The 13,771-nt window shown below is 42.5% G+C and overlaps 1 protein-coding gene and 1 long non-coding RNA gene across 3 annotated transcripts in view; one reads left to right on the forward strand and one right to left on the reverse strand.

The window, feature by feature from the left end:
* Positions 1–13,771, forward strand: part of LOC100553961 (SRSF protein kinase 3) — a 19,565-nt gene continuing 5,794 nt past the window's right edge. The window contains exons 1-8 of one of the 2 annotated variants that reach the window (XM_062969629.1): positions 1–381; positions 6,925–7,130; positions 7,958–8,066; positions 9,173–9,260; positions 10,262–10,348; positions 10,863–10,970; positions 11,850–12,012; positions 12,731–12,816. In XM_062969629.1, the coding sequence (XP_062825699.1) occupies positions 7,082–7,130; positions 7,958–8,066; positions 9,173–9,260; positions 10,262–10,348; positions 10,863–10,970; positions 11,850–12,012; positions 12,731–12,816 (690 nt within the window). In that variant the 5' untranslated portion in view covers positions 1–381; positions 6,925–7,081. The remainder of the gene's footprint in view (positions 382–6,924; positions 7,131–7,957; positions 8,067–9,172; positions 9,261–10,261; positions 10,349–10,862; positions 10,971–11,849; positions 12,013–12,730; positions 12,817–13,771) is intronic. The other variant, XM_062969630.1, reaches the window with a different exon arrangement.
* Positions 4,728–6,739, reverse strand: LOC134295970 (uncharacterized). Its single transcript, XR_010002503.1, has 2 exons — positions 6,615–6,739; positions 4,728–5,389 (listed from the first exon to the last, which is right to left on the reverse strand). It is a non-coding gene; the product is annotated as an uncharacterized LOC134295970 (long non-coding RNA).

Here is a 13,771-nt window from a genome sequence, read left to right on the forward strand (position 1 = left end):
ATGGGGCCAGGAAAAATATTAGAGACCAAAGCAGGAAACTGTTCCAACAGGTGCAGAGCGCGAGGGGAGGGTAAAATAAGACCTTCCCAGCTGTCCTGGGTCTCTGGACGGCTCTGAAGTTGGTACCGTGTTTCCAGAGGCTCCAGGGTGATCCAAGCCCTACCCTTTCCTCTTGCCACAGTTATGTAGGGGAAGGGGGAGACTTGGGGGCCCCTCTTCTTCCCGCCCCCTTTCCAGCTCCAGGGACTAAAAAGGGAAGCAAGTGGGAACTTGTTGGACAACCCTCTCCGCCCCCTGCCCCCCAACTCAAAAGCCTGCCAGATCAGCAAGTGGTGTGACCCAATACAAGCTGGGCTCCTGAGATCCTGGCATCTAGTAAAGGTGAGTTCCATGTAGTGGCTACTCCCCCCCCCCCCCCCCAATACTTTGATTTTGCTTAGTTTGATAACATTTTTGCCATGTGCCAGAAAGACAGTGGAATGCACCCCTGAGTATTCCCTGCCTGAGAAAACCCTATTAAGTCCATGAGGTTGCCATAAGTTGAGAGACAACTTGAAAGCACATTTGTATGTGAGAATATCTCGGCAGTACCTGTTTGTCTTTTTTTATCAAAGGTAAGGCATTTTGATCCCCCACAGCTTCTCAATGAATACAATTAGATACCTGAATGGCTTTAAATATGAGATGAAAACACATAGACAAGCACTATCAATGATCCCATCTGGTTTCTAGCAGTCTGAGCTGAATCACATTATTTTTTTCTCATTTGTGAAGCGGGTTAAATTGTTGAGTTGTATATCAATACAACTCAACAATTTAACCCGCTTCACAAATGAGAAAAAAATAATGTGATTCAGCTCAGACTGCTAGAGCTGAATCACATTCATGTGCCCTTTACTTATGTATTTGTTTATTTTATTAGTTTTTTTCCTATTTCCTAATTTTCCTTTGGTGATCTCAAAGCAATATACATGGCACCTGCTACCCAGTTTTAGTCCTGCAACAAATTTCCAAGATAAGATGAGCTTAGAGAGAGAGAGAGAGAGAGAGAGAGAGAGAGAGAGAGAGAGAGAGAGAAGTCTAAGGTCATTCAATCAGTTTTGTGGCTCAGTAGAGATTTGTTGGAACCCTCAATGGCGCAGCGGATTAAACTGTTGAGCTGCTGAACTTACGAATGGAAGGGTTGGTGATTCGAATTCAGGGAGTGGGGTGAGCTCCTGTTATTAGCTCCAGCTTCTACCAATCTAGCAGTTTGAAAATGCAAATGTGAGTAGATCAGTAGGTACCGCTCTGGTGGGAAGGTAACGGCACTCCATGCAGTCATGCTGGTCACATGACCTTGGAGGTGCCTACGGACAATGCTGGCTCTTCGGCTTAGAATTGGAGATGAGCACCAACCCCCAGATTCGGACTTGACTAGACTTAACATCAGGGGAAACTATTACCTTTACCTTAGAGATTTAAATCTGGATCCCCCCTTTAATCTCAGTACAATATTAATCACTATACCACATTGCTGTTCAATCTCAGGACAAAATACACTTTAATCATTGGAATTCAGATATGACCTGTATGCATCTACTCCACATATTTTTCAACTGGAACAAATAATGCCAAATCAGTTCATGTGTAAAATCTTTGCATTTAAAACATCCTGGACATGCAACATTAGTCAAGCTTTGCATAGCCTTCCAACCGTTACTGTGATTTCGACATGTTTAAACCAAACAAACACACCCTCCAAAGATGGAAATATTTGACCTGCAAAGGGGAACATGTTAACGTGTGGGAACAGCCTCTTCTTTCACTCCCCCTGAAGAAGGCAATCTGAGATCTTCTAGTTAAAGACTTGACCAGTCTAGTCTTCCAGGAGGGATGCCCTGGCTTTTCCTTGAAATCCTCTCTAATCCATTTGAAAATCCAAGCAAGGACAGCCAGAAACCTGAGATTTCAGCCTGGCCTTTTTCCAGCCCCGCTCAGCACGGAGTGGCACAGATTTGCAGTCTGCTTTTTGAAAAGCGCCAGTGAAAACCTCTGCTATAATCTCTACCGTGACCCAGCCAGAAATGCTAGGAATTCTCCTGCCAGCCCAGCTCCAGAATTCAAAGAAGCAGAGGCGTGAGGGCAGGAAAAAACAATACAAAAATTGTTAGAAGCGATCATCTGTATGCCTTTACTTCTGTTCCTGCTGCTTCTGTGGTCCAAATGGCAAAGAGTCATGTTGACCTAGAGATGGAAATACAGGCAAATAAACAGGGTATCCTTTTGTATTTCCATTTTTTTTCTCCCCTTTCCTCCCCTTTGTCATGGAACTCAAATCGGAAACCTTTCCAACCCTGCTATGTGCTTGCTTTTCTTGAATAAATATGGAGTAAATCTGCCTTGCACCAACACATGTCTTTTGATCACTGGAGGTCCTTCCACACAGCCCTATATCCCAGAATACCAGGGCAGAAAATCCCACAATATCTGCTTTGAACAGGGTTATCCGAGTCCACACTGCCATATATCCCAGTTCAAAGCAGAAAATGTGGGATTTTATTCAGCTGTGTGAAAGGGACCTGGGAAAGTTGGTATTGTCTTCCACCCTTCCCAACAACCAAGGTCTACTACCTAGAGTGGATGGGATCGCAAAAGCATCCAGCTATGTCTGGCTCCCAAGGTAAACACTGACAATGACATAATCTGGTAAGACCTCTGCAGTACCTCAGGAGATCTTGGTGGAAGATGTTCTCAATAATAATAATAATAATAATAATAATAATAATAATAATAATAATAATAATAATAATAATAACTGCAAAAGGCCACCCTGCTGGGATCTGCGCGCATCATCCGAAAATACAGCACACAGTCCTAGACACTTGGGAAGTGTTCAACTTGTGATTTTGTGATATGAAATCCAGCATATCTATCTTGTTTGCTGTGTCATAATAATAATAATAATAATAATAATAAAACTTTATTTATACCCCGCCACCATCTCCCCAACGGGGACTCGGGGCGGCTTACATGGGGCCATGCCCAAGACAATACAATAAACCATAACATAATACAATTAAATAATACATTACCTAAAATAAACAGTACAACATAAGATCAAAACAGCAATATAACACGAGCGGGCCGCATGAATACTACATTTAAAAACTAGATTAAAAATTAAAACTCTGGGTGAGAAAGGGATCAGAATAAAACCTCGAGGGACGGGACATCAGATAGTGAACCAGTCTAGAGGATAAATATCGGGGGGGAGTAGCATAGAACATTTACTCTCCGAATAACAACAACAACAACAACAACAACAACAACAACAACAACAACTTTATTTTTGTATCCTGCCTCCATCTCCTCGAAGGGACTTGGGGCAGCTCACATGGAGACAAGCCCAATCAACATAGAGTGTGTTAAAGCACTGAGCTGCTGAACTTGCAGACCAAAAGGTCCCAGGTTCAAACCCAGGGAGCAGAGTGAGCGCCAACTGTTAGCTCCAGCTTCTGCCAACCTAGCAATTCGAAAACATGCAAATGTGAGTAGATCAATAGGTACCGCTCTGGCGGGACGGTAACGACGTTCCATGCAGTCATGCCAGCCACATGACCTTGGAGGTGTCTACGGACAACGCCGGCTCTTCAGCTTAGAAATGGAGATGAGCACCAACTCCCAGAGTCGGACACGACTGGACTTAACATCAGGGGAAACCTTTACCTTTACAGTAAAATTAACAACATTATAACCACATAAAACACCATAAAACAACATCAACAGCATTTTAAAACCTGAACAGTAATAATTACTGGAAATTCAGAGGATAGGAGTTTGTGCATAGAACTCTGGATAAGGCTAGTTGGGAGGTGTAAGGGCATCTTCCAACTACATCCATCTGCATTCAGCCTTGAAGACATAACCAGATGCTTCTCTGATACTCTCTGCTTTCCACCAGCCATGGAATAACTGTTGGGGGCAGCTATCACAGTGCAACAGTGAGTCCTCGAGGTGTTGAATGAGGAGCTCTGCATTTGGAACATTACTCTCAGCTATGTAGTATCTTATTGGCAAAGGCAGCTGAGGCAGGTAGAAAAGCCCACAGGAAAAGGAAGGTTGAAAGAAGCTTGCTGATTTTGTCTGCCTTGCCTTGAACTGCTGTGCAACTCTGGAAAAATTAAATCCTATGAAGGCTAACCCAACACATTAGGTGCTAGAATGCAGACTGATTTCAAAGAAAGACATTTCTCAGGTTTGGTACTCAAGACTATGTAAAAGGTAAAAGTAAAAGGTTTTCCCCTGACATTAAGTCTAGTCGTATCCAACTCTGGGGGTTGGTGCTGATCTCCATTTCTAAGCCCAAGAGCCAGTGTAGTCCGTAGACACCTCCAAGATCATGTGGCCCGCATGACTGCATGGAGCGTCGCAAATTGAGCAGTTTAGCGCTTTAACGCACTGTGCTACCGGAGGCTCCCAAGACTATGTACAAGTCCCTTATCCAAAATGGTTGTAGGTTTTTGCATGCTAAGAAGAAGAAAAACATGCAGCCCTTTGGTGTCAATTTCTATTTGGCCATGGGATATGACTGGTTGTCAATTTAACTGGAATCAGATTTATTTGGAGTAGGTGTAACACAGTTGTAAATATGGATTCTTGAACCCTAAAAGAAACTTAAGTGGCAAAGTATTTATTATAGCACATCTTGTAAGATGGGTGTTCTAAAACAAGTAGGCACACAGAAGCAAAGTTCAGCACATGTTTATATTCCCCTTTTCCACAGCCATTGGTCCCTCCCTTCATGGAGGGTTACAATCTTCCTAAAGACCTGCAGAGCAACTCTCTAACTTTCTAAAATAACAATTACATAATTATAATTACAGACAAGCATGTCTATCGATAGGCAAGTCGGGAGTTTTATCAAAGTTACAGTATGGAGTAGAAGCATGTGTACACCTGCAAAGAGCAACATTATTTTATCTCTGTCAAAGCTGTAGCAAGGCTCTGAGGTTTCAAAATTGTCTGCAAAAAAGCAACATTTTGCCATCTTTAAAAATAGCAAAGCTGTCCGTTAGAATTTATCTGTAAAGGCCACATTTCAGCTATCTCTAGCAAGGCCATAAAAACATGCAACATTTCCACATCAAGTGACTCCTTACAAACATATCTGTCCTTATGCCAAATACATAGTTTTTATCCAAGCTATATTCAAAGCCATATTCATAATTATGAAAGGAATATTTTTTTAGTTCTCACAACACTGGTGGAGTAGTGTTGAAGGGAATATGTTCTGAGATCTCCCCATGGATAACGGAAACTGTGAATAACAGTGAACCCTATATTCCATAGAATCACATTGGAGGAAATAGAGAGGCCCACAAAAACTGTGTATATTGAATCTATGGACCTGTTGTCTAGGGGATCGGGCCCCTTAAGGAGAGAGCCGATCCGGTCCTGAGAGAACGGACCTTGGCGGAGCCAATAGGAGAATATGAGCCGCAATACAACCTGGAGCCGAAATGAAGAAGGTCCGCCACAGTTGAAGGAAAATCCGCCAAGGAGTCTTTATTGAGCGATTCAGCTGAAAAGGACACTAGTAGTGATCATTCAGTCTACTAGCGTACCATATAATCAAAATACAGCCATATTTATACAAAATTTCAGTCTGACAGCCCTTTGAATTTCCCGCCCCGCTCCCCCGCCCATCTGATCGCGGATAGGCTAGAGTGTTGAACGAGGCGGGCTTTCGTTTCCCGCCTTGCTCTGCTGGCCCAATGGGGAGCCGCTTTTTGTCCCCACTCGGGCCAATCAGAGAGGAGGAGGCGGGAGCTATTGAAACAATGAAGTGACAGGGCAGGAAATATCAGATTAGTCCTTGCCCGGCCGATTTCTAAAGGGATTAATGACAGTCATCAGGGGTTCCTGTCATGTACACTGATTTCAGATATGCCTTAAGGTGTCAGGGGGGAAGTAAGGATGGGTGGCAATGGGCGCAGCAGGGCGTCTTCCTGAGACGTCCTGGTTTTCCCTTTGGAGGAGATATGACAATGTTTGCCTTGAGGGCGAATCACCTTTTGTTTTTGGGAAGGGGAAGCTGGGTCATAGGAGCTGGGATGGGTTCTAGGGTTCAGGTTGAGTTCAGAATATTTCCTATTTAATTTCATGACTTGACAATTATATGAAATAAAATGAAAAATAAAACAAAGTTGGAATATAAACCCTGCTGGGAAAAATACATATTTTCCGGGGATCCCAAAGAGTACAAATACATATAGGCAGACAGATAGATTTCATGGAAATAAGGGAGAATCCATAAAAGTGAGTTACATTGCATAAGGGGGAATCATGAATGATATAAACAATTGAAAGACATTTGATAAATACGAAGTTCATAACATCTGGGGAACCCAATATGGAAATTCATAAAAGTGGAGTTTTAGCAGCATGATTTTACAATTCATGAAGTTGTTATCTCTTGCCTCAGAGTGCAGGGATAATCCACAGTAAACTCCAGTAAAAAGTCTCAATCATCTTCTACTATAAATATATGGAATATAGAACATAAAGTCTTGACTTTTGAACTATCTTTTACAAAGTCCTGGGGGGGGGGGGTGGTCATCTCGATCACAGACCCACTGGGCCCATAGACTCAGTTCTTAGAAGGCACTGGATATAGTGGATGGAAAACTCAGTAGCCACACAGCTCCTCCGGCCAGCCTTATCCAGTATGGTATAATAGATTGCATTTCTGTTTCAATTAAAACAACCCTCCCCCCAATAGCATATAAGCATCTACATCAGCAGGGACAAATCTGAGGCCACATTTACATTGCCATATTAATCCAATTTCTGAATCCAGATTATCTGCTTTGAACTGGATTATATGTCAGTGCCGTTTGTTCTTGCTCCTCTTTTTTGGTGCTGCATGTCTTCTCTTTTTAGGTAATGTATAACTGGCTTCTGTACAATCAACTGGGATGAAATGCTTGGATTCCGGTATAATATCTGTAATACTGGGATGAAATACTTGTATTCAGATGTTTCCTGAGCCTTGACTGTTCCAAGTATCTGGTCATCCACAAAGAGCTACAGCCCTGCCATGGACGGGCTTGACTGGCAGGAGGAGGGTTCCCCAGCATCTTGTGCAGGTGAGTTGTGGTCATGACTTGAAGAGCCCTTTGCATAGATTGTTTCTTCCTTCCAATTATTATTTCTGAAAGAAGCTCATGGTTTCCTCCTCTCTTATAATTCTTGGAATAATTCTGCCAGGTAGGGAAGGCTGACAGATGGCGAATGTTCCAAGATTACCAGTACATTTTGTGACTGAATGTAAATTAAAGATTGACAGAGGGATGAAGAGAGATAGGAGTGTTGTCAAAGGCTGTGAGTTTTCCAGGCTGTATTGCCAACTAACACCTCCCAACAAAGGATTTCTTCCTGTCTTCTAACCTTACATCTATCAAACTACAAATTCCAGGATTCCATAGCATGGTGCCACAGCAGTTAAAGTGGTGTCAAACGGTATAAATCCTACACTGTAGATGCACCCTTAAAGGTGCTACTGGGCTCCTTTCTTCATTTATTTTAGAGATGACAGGTGTAACGTGCAGAGAGAGTGGCGAGAGAAAGATGATACACCCAGATAGGACAGTGTGCTATGCATCTATCAACAGAATGGTAGGATACTCTTAATTTGTTACTCTAACTCAGGCATGGGCAAACTTTGGCCCTCCAGGTGTTTTGGACTGCAACTCCTACAATTCCTAACAGCCTTCCGGCTGTTAGGAATTATGGGAGTTGCAGTCCAAAACACCTGGAGGGCCAAAGTTTGCCCATGCCTGCTCTAATCCATCAGAGAGTACATCTGAGCATACTGTTTCGGGACCGGAGACCTATACAACTGGGACTTGTAAAGGCTAACTTTTTAGTTTCTTTTGTTAATATCTGTTAATTACACACCTTCTATTTAATGTAGAAGGTTACTATCCAGTAAGGAGAGGGGAGACATTCAATGGAAGATACCATGTGGTGCAGAACTTGGGGAGTGGCTACTTCTCAACAGTCTGGCTTTGCCAAGATGTTGGGTGAGTATGAGTAAACACAAAGAAAATTTTCTGAAAAGCTAGGAAATGGTTGCTGTGGCTGTGGTGGATTTAGAATTTGGTGCAGAAATTTATGCATGTTTTGTTGGCAGTGCTGCACATCAATTGCTTTATTAATTTCAAAGGTCACTTTAAAGTAAGTTGGGAAAAATTAAGCAGCAAATTGCAGAGTTTTAACAGCTCACAAAAATGCAAACTGAAAGGGGAAAATAACAATGTGATCCAGAACTGGGATATTCCTGCAGATTGTAGAAATGTACAATCCTTCAGGTTCAACAGTGTTCCACATAGTGTTTAGGTTCATTGTAATGTGAGCTGAGTGAACTGCTCACATATCTGCGTATGAAATACTCTGCTGGAAAATTGATCCATACATATGATTGTTTTAATACACTTTAATAATAATAATAATAATAATAATAATAATAATAATAATAATACACTTTATATTCCGCCTTTCTCCCTGTGGGGGCTCAGAGTGGATTTAGTATATACAAACAAATACAGGCAAACATTCAATGCCTTGTTACAATACAATGAGACACACATACACAGATAAAGGCAAAGGCTTCCCCTTTCATTTCCGGCTCTGGAAATGTCATCTCTGACTCTGGGGGAGGAATTATTCTCCATTTTCAAGCCAAGGAGCCTGCATTATCACCTCCTGGTTGTGTGACCAGCATGACTGCTTGGAGAGTCTTTGTGCTTTTCCCGCCAAAGCGGTACCTATTTATCTAGTAACATTTGCATGTTTTCAAACTGCTAAGTTGGTAGGAGCTAGGGCTGACAGCGGGAGCTCACCCCATCCTGTGGATTCGAACTACCAACCTTCAGGTCAGCAGTTCAGCAGCACAAGGGTTTAACCCATTGTGCCACCCCAGCCTCTCATATATAGTAAAGTGCTGTTATCAGCCTCCTAATTGACAAAATTGAAGATGATTTGCCAGCAGCTAACAACAACAAAACCTAGCTTTTGGCATTATACTTGACTAACAGGATGCCAGTTAGGGTTTTCTTTTTGGAAAAGAGCATGTTTGTTTTCCAAGAAGCAGTTTCCTCTTGGCCTTAACCTGTGGGTTTTGTTCCAGGAAGAAGAGATGTGTGGCTGTAAAGGTGCCCAGAGGAGGAGAAGATTTTGTTGAGGCAGCCTTGGATGAAGTCCTGCTACTTCGCTGTGTATGTAACTCTGACACAGAGATCTGTTGCTCCACAAAAAGCAAGCAGGCTCAGGACCCATCTACACTGTCATATAACGCAGTTTAAAACTGCATTATAGGGTCAGTGTAGATTCATAAAATTAAGTTTAACTGCATTTATATAACTACATGGAGCGCTCCATGCAATCATGTGGCCACATGACCTTGGAGGTGTCTACGGTCAACGCCAGCTCTTCGACTTAGAAATTGTAATGAGCACCAAACCCCAGAGTTGGACATGACTAGACTTGATGTCAGGGGAAAACATTTACTTATATGACTCTACACTCATCATGTAATGCAGTTTCAAGCTACATTTTATGACTGTGTCAATGGGGCCACTCTCTCCATTCCAACCTGAACCTGGAGGACGAAACCATTTTTGTTATTGTTCTTGTTGTTGGTGTATAACTCCCATGAAAATATCACATTTTGGGATAAGAGATGTGCTTCTGGAAATTTGGGTCCAAACAGGAAAGGTTTCCAAGCTCTGTCCAGGAATGTGTTGTTAAAGGCTTTTATGGCCAGAATCACAGGGTTGTTGTGTGTTTTCTGGGCTGTATGGCCATGTTCCAGCAGTATTCTCTTCTGACCTCACAACCTCTGAGGATGCCTGCCATAGATGTGGGTGAAACGTCAGGAGAGAATACTTCTGGAACATGGCCATACAGCCCGAAAAACACACAACAACCCTGTGATTCTGGCCATGAAAGCCTTTGACAACACATTTCTGGGCAGAGCTTGGAAACCTTTCCTCTTTGGACCCAAATTTCCAGAAATTTCCAACAACCCTCTGCCCAGGAATGTTCCATGAAACACAATAATTAGAAGTAAAATTGCTCATTCTTCGCCAAGTCTCAAGGACTGGATATATTCCTTGATCACAAACAAAGCAATTGGGGGCAGTGACAGCAATGGGATTATTCAATGCCTCATTAAAATGTGTGCTCTGAACAAGTTTTTCTTCTTCCCTTTTGGCAGGTGAATAGCAAGAGGAGAAAAGACCAAGCCAGTGACCATGTCATCCGCTTCTTGGATGATTTCAAAATGATTGGAGAGAATGGTTTCCATATCCTTTAATTAGGGAGAAAACAGGTCTTGAGACCCCAGATGCCAGGCATGACTTTGCATGGAGAATGGTGGGGAAGGACTTGTGACCCATGGAGGGCTGAGATTTTAAATTATTCATTCATTCATTTATTCATCCTGCTTTTCTCCTGGAATGGAATGCAGAACTACACCAAACCCTGCATAGAGGGAAGAAAACCCTACACTCATTCCTGATAATTGGATATGATCCCATTAATAATGTAGCTCCCAAACACTGCATTAAGATTAAGCCAGCTGTGCGTGCTGGAAATGTGTTATTCTGTGTGGGACAGGGCATAGTCAGCTCGTTCAGGAAAGAGTTGTGCTATACTACCCTTTTTACTTCAGTTTTAGACTGCAGCTCCCAAACTTCTTCACTTTATCAGGGGCACCCAACAGGTAAAGACTCCATTTTCCAACCCTATGGTGTTGTTCTCAGAGTGAAAATGAGATCAGGCAGCATCTCAGTTATTGGATCCCTAACTTTCCCCTACATGCCTGCCTAGTGTTTGAGCTGCTGGGACCTTCGCTGCAGACACTGCTGACCTGCCAAGGAGCCCGGGGTCTCCCATTACCCTTTGTGAAAAAAGCTACACAACAAGTGAGTGGAACGGTTTCAGTAGAGAGCCTCAGGCTCAGTGCCACTGCCCATCATATTGAGAAAACTTGTCAAGAACTCTATACACGCACATGTATATATATTGGGTCCACCTTGCAGTGCTTCACCACCTTGCCGGGCGGTGGCACAGGCTGGTTAGCAGCCAGCTGCAACAAATCACTCTGACCAAGAGATCATGAGTCTGTTTCTGTCTCTGTTCTATGTTATGGCATTGAATGTTTGCCTTATATGTGTGTAATGTGATGTGCCCTGAGTCCCCTTCGGGGTGAGAATACTGTAAATACTGTAAATAAATAAATAGTGCCACTTGGTGATAGCTCTATGGTGGCTGCCAGCCTTGGGTTCCTGCATGGCTTTCGACTCATTATGGTTCTGGTATAACTAGGTAAACTTGCAAATACTGTATGTAAAGGAGGGAAAGGTTATCAGCTGCACTATTGTGGCAAAGGGGAAGAATCTCATTTTTGTCTGGTGACTATAACAAAACAGTACACGAGACAATAAAAATTTGGTTTGGTGTCAAATCCTGAGATTTGTCACAGCAAATACCAGTGAGTATCCCTATAACCTTAATCGTCGTACTGAAATGGAATTTCAGCAGGTGTTGAGTGTCATGCAACCAGGTAAGAAATTCCTTCATTGTTGTGGCTCTGTGCTTTCAAGTTATTTCTGATTTATGATGACTTCAAGGCAACCCTATCATGGGACTTTATGCAGCCATTAAGGGTACAGGAGCCTTCTCCAGTTTTTCCTTTGGCAACTCGAAACTCTGATGGTTGCTGAAGGCCGAGAGGCTTAATACTAGTATTCATGGACCTGGGCTTTGGACATGAATTACATGTCACATTCTTGTTTGTGCAGGTACTTCAAGGCTTGCGTTTCCTGCACAAGGAATGCCGCATCATCCATGCAGACATCAAGCCAGAGAACATCCTGCTGTATGTCACAGAAGAACGTTTGCAGACTCTCTTATACAAGATGGCTTCCTTGGAGCAAGGGACGGGCGCAAAGCCAGAGAGACCAGGTATCTTGCTCAAAATAAAAGCCTGTGCCAGTTGGGTTTGACTGGGAGAAAAGTGGAATATATACAAATTAAAATAAATGCTGGTACACTTTCATCCAAACTTTTTAAAGTCTAGATTAATATGTAGCTTTAGGATCCCAATGCTGTCCTGAATTAGTAAATGTGATACTAGTGATTCAGGATAACATGGGTAGATGGTATTTATAGCACATCACAACTGCACTACAACCCTATACTCATTTCTAGTTTGTATATATTAGTGATCATGCTAGTGCTGTTGGATCAGGGTCAATGTGCATATGGTAAAACTCTCACCAAACTGTTCCAGTTTAGTGAGAAAGTCCCCATAAATCCTCTGTCCATGGCACCTATCCAGATGCTTTAAAACTGCCCCATTTCTCTGTCCTTCTTCCACTTTTTCCCTTCCCCTTAGCTTACTACAATTTCTGGAAGCTGAGTTCAAAGTGAAAAAGTAGCCAAGCCTTGCATTTCTCAGGTAGCTCAGGCAAAAGCAACCTGTTGCACCCTCTCCTATTTTGTGTTCTTCCTCATTAATAACTTTTGCCATCTTGACCACACTTTGTGTTTTTGGCCAGATGTGTCTTGGTTTTCACCTGTGAAACGTTGGAGGACATGTACTAGTAACAGTATCAGTTTACAATCTGAATTGTCATACCATTTGAAAATAGGTTTATTTTCTTTTGCTCTTTCCATCCAGAAGACGACATGACTGCTCTTTTAGATTGTTGTAATTTAATGAAAATGGGAGTGAAGATTGCAGACCTGGGAAGCGCATGCTGGACTGTGAGTCTGTGTCTACTTCAGCCCTTTTGAGCCACTTTCCTGATTTCATAGAATTATAGAGCTGGAAGAAAGCACAAAAGCCATGCAGTCCAATCCCTGCCATGCGAGAACACGTATTTTATCAGTTTTATCAAACACGTGATGACAGTATTATCCTAAGCATATTTACTGAGAAGTAGTCCCATTAACCCTTGTTTGTTCAGAAGTAAGCCTGTAACGTATGTAAAATGGGAGTCTCGGGGCCCTTCCACACAATCCTATATCCCAGAATATCAAGGCAGAAAATCCCACAATATCTGTTTTGAACTGGGATATCTAAGTCCACACTGCCATATATTCCAGTTCAAAGCAGATAATTTGAGATTTTATTCAGCTGTGTGGAAGGGGCCTTAGCATACATCTATCCTGTAGATTTACTGCATTTTGGCACTCCTTTAACTGCCATGGTGCAATGCTTAGGAATAATGGGAGTTGTAGTCAGCACTCTTTGGCCCCTTCCACACAGCTGTATAAAATCCACATTGAACTGGGTTATATGGCAGTTCAATGCAGATATTGTGGATTATCTGCCTTGATATTTTGGGTTACATGGTTGTGTGGAAGGGCCCTTTGACAGAGAAGGCTATACACCTTGTAGAATGACAATTCCCATAAGTGTAGCACTGAACCATGGCGGTTAAAGTGATGTCAAAGTGTATTAAATCTACAGTGTAGATGCACTCTTAGTTATCTTTTTTTCTTCAAGACTAAGAAGTCTCAAACACTTTAGCTTTTCCTCATAGGGTAGGATCTGGAGTTCCTCTTGTTATTTAGGTTTCTCTGGTATCTCATAGCCAGGACAATATTTTCCCTCCCGATATATACTGGGGTCTAGCCAGATGTATGCCACACTCCTAAAGCAGTGGTGGGCAAATGTGGAGAAAATCAGGGCCATTTCCTCTCTGTGCGCAGTGGT

Source organism: Anolis carolinensis, chromosome 2 (assembly GCF_035594765.1).
Source record: "Anolis carolinensis isolate JA03-04 chromosome 2, rAnoCar3.1.pri, whole genome shotgun sequence".
In the NCBI taxonomy this organism is placed as follows: Eukaryota; Metazoa; Chordata; class Lepidosauria; order Squamata; family Dactyloidae; genus Anolis; species Anolis carolinensis.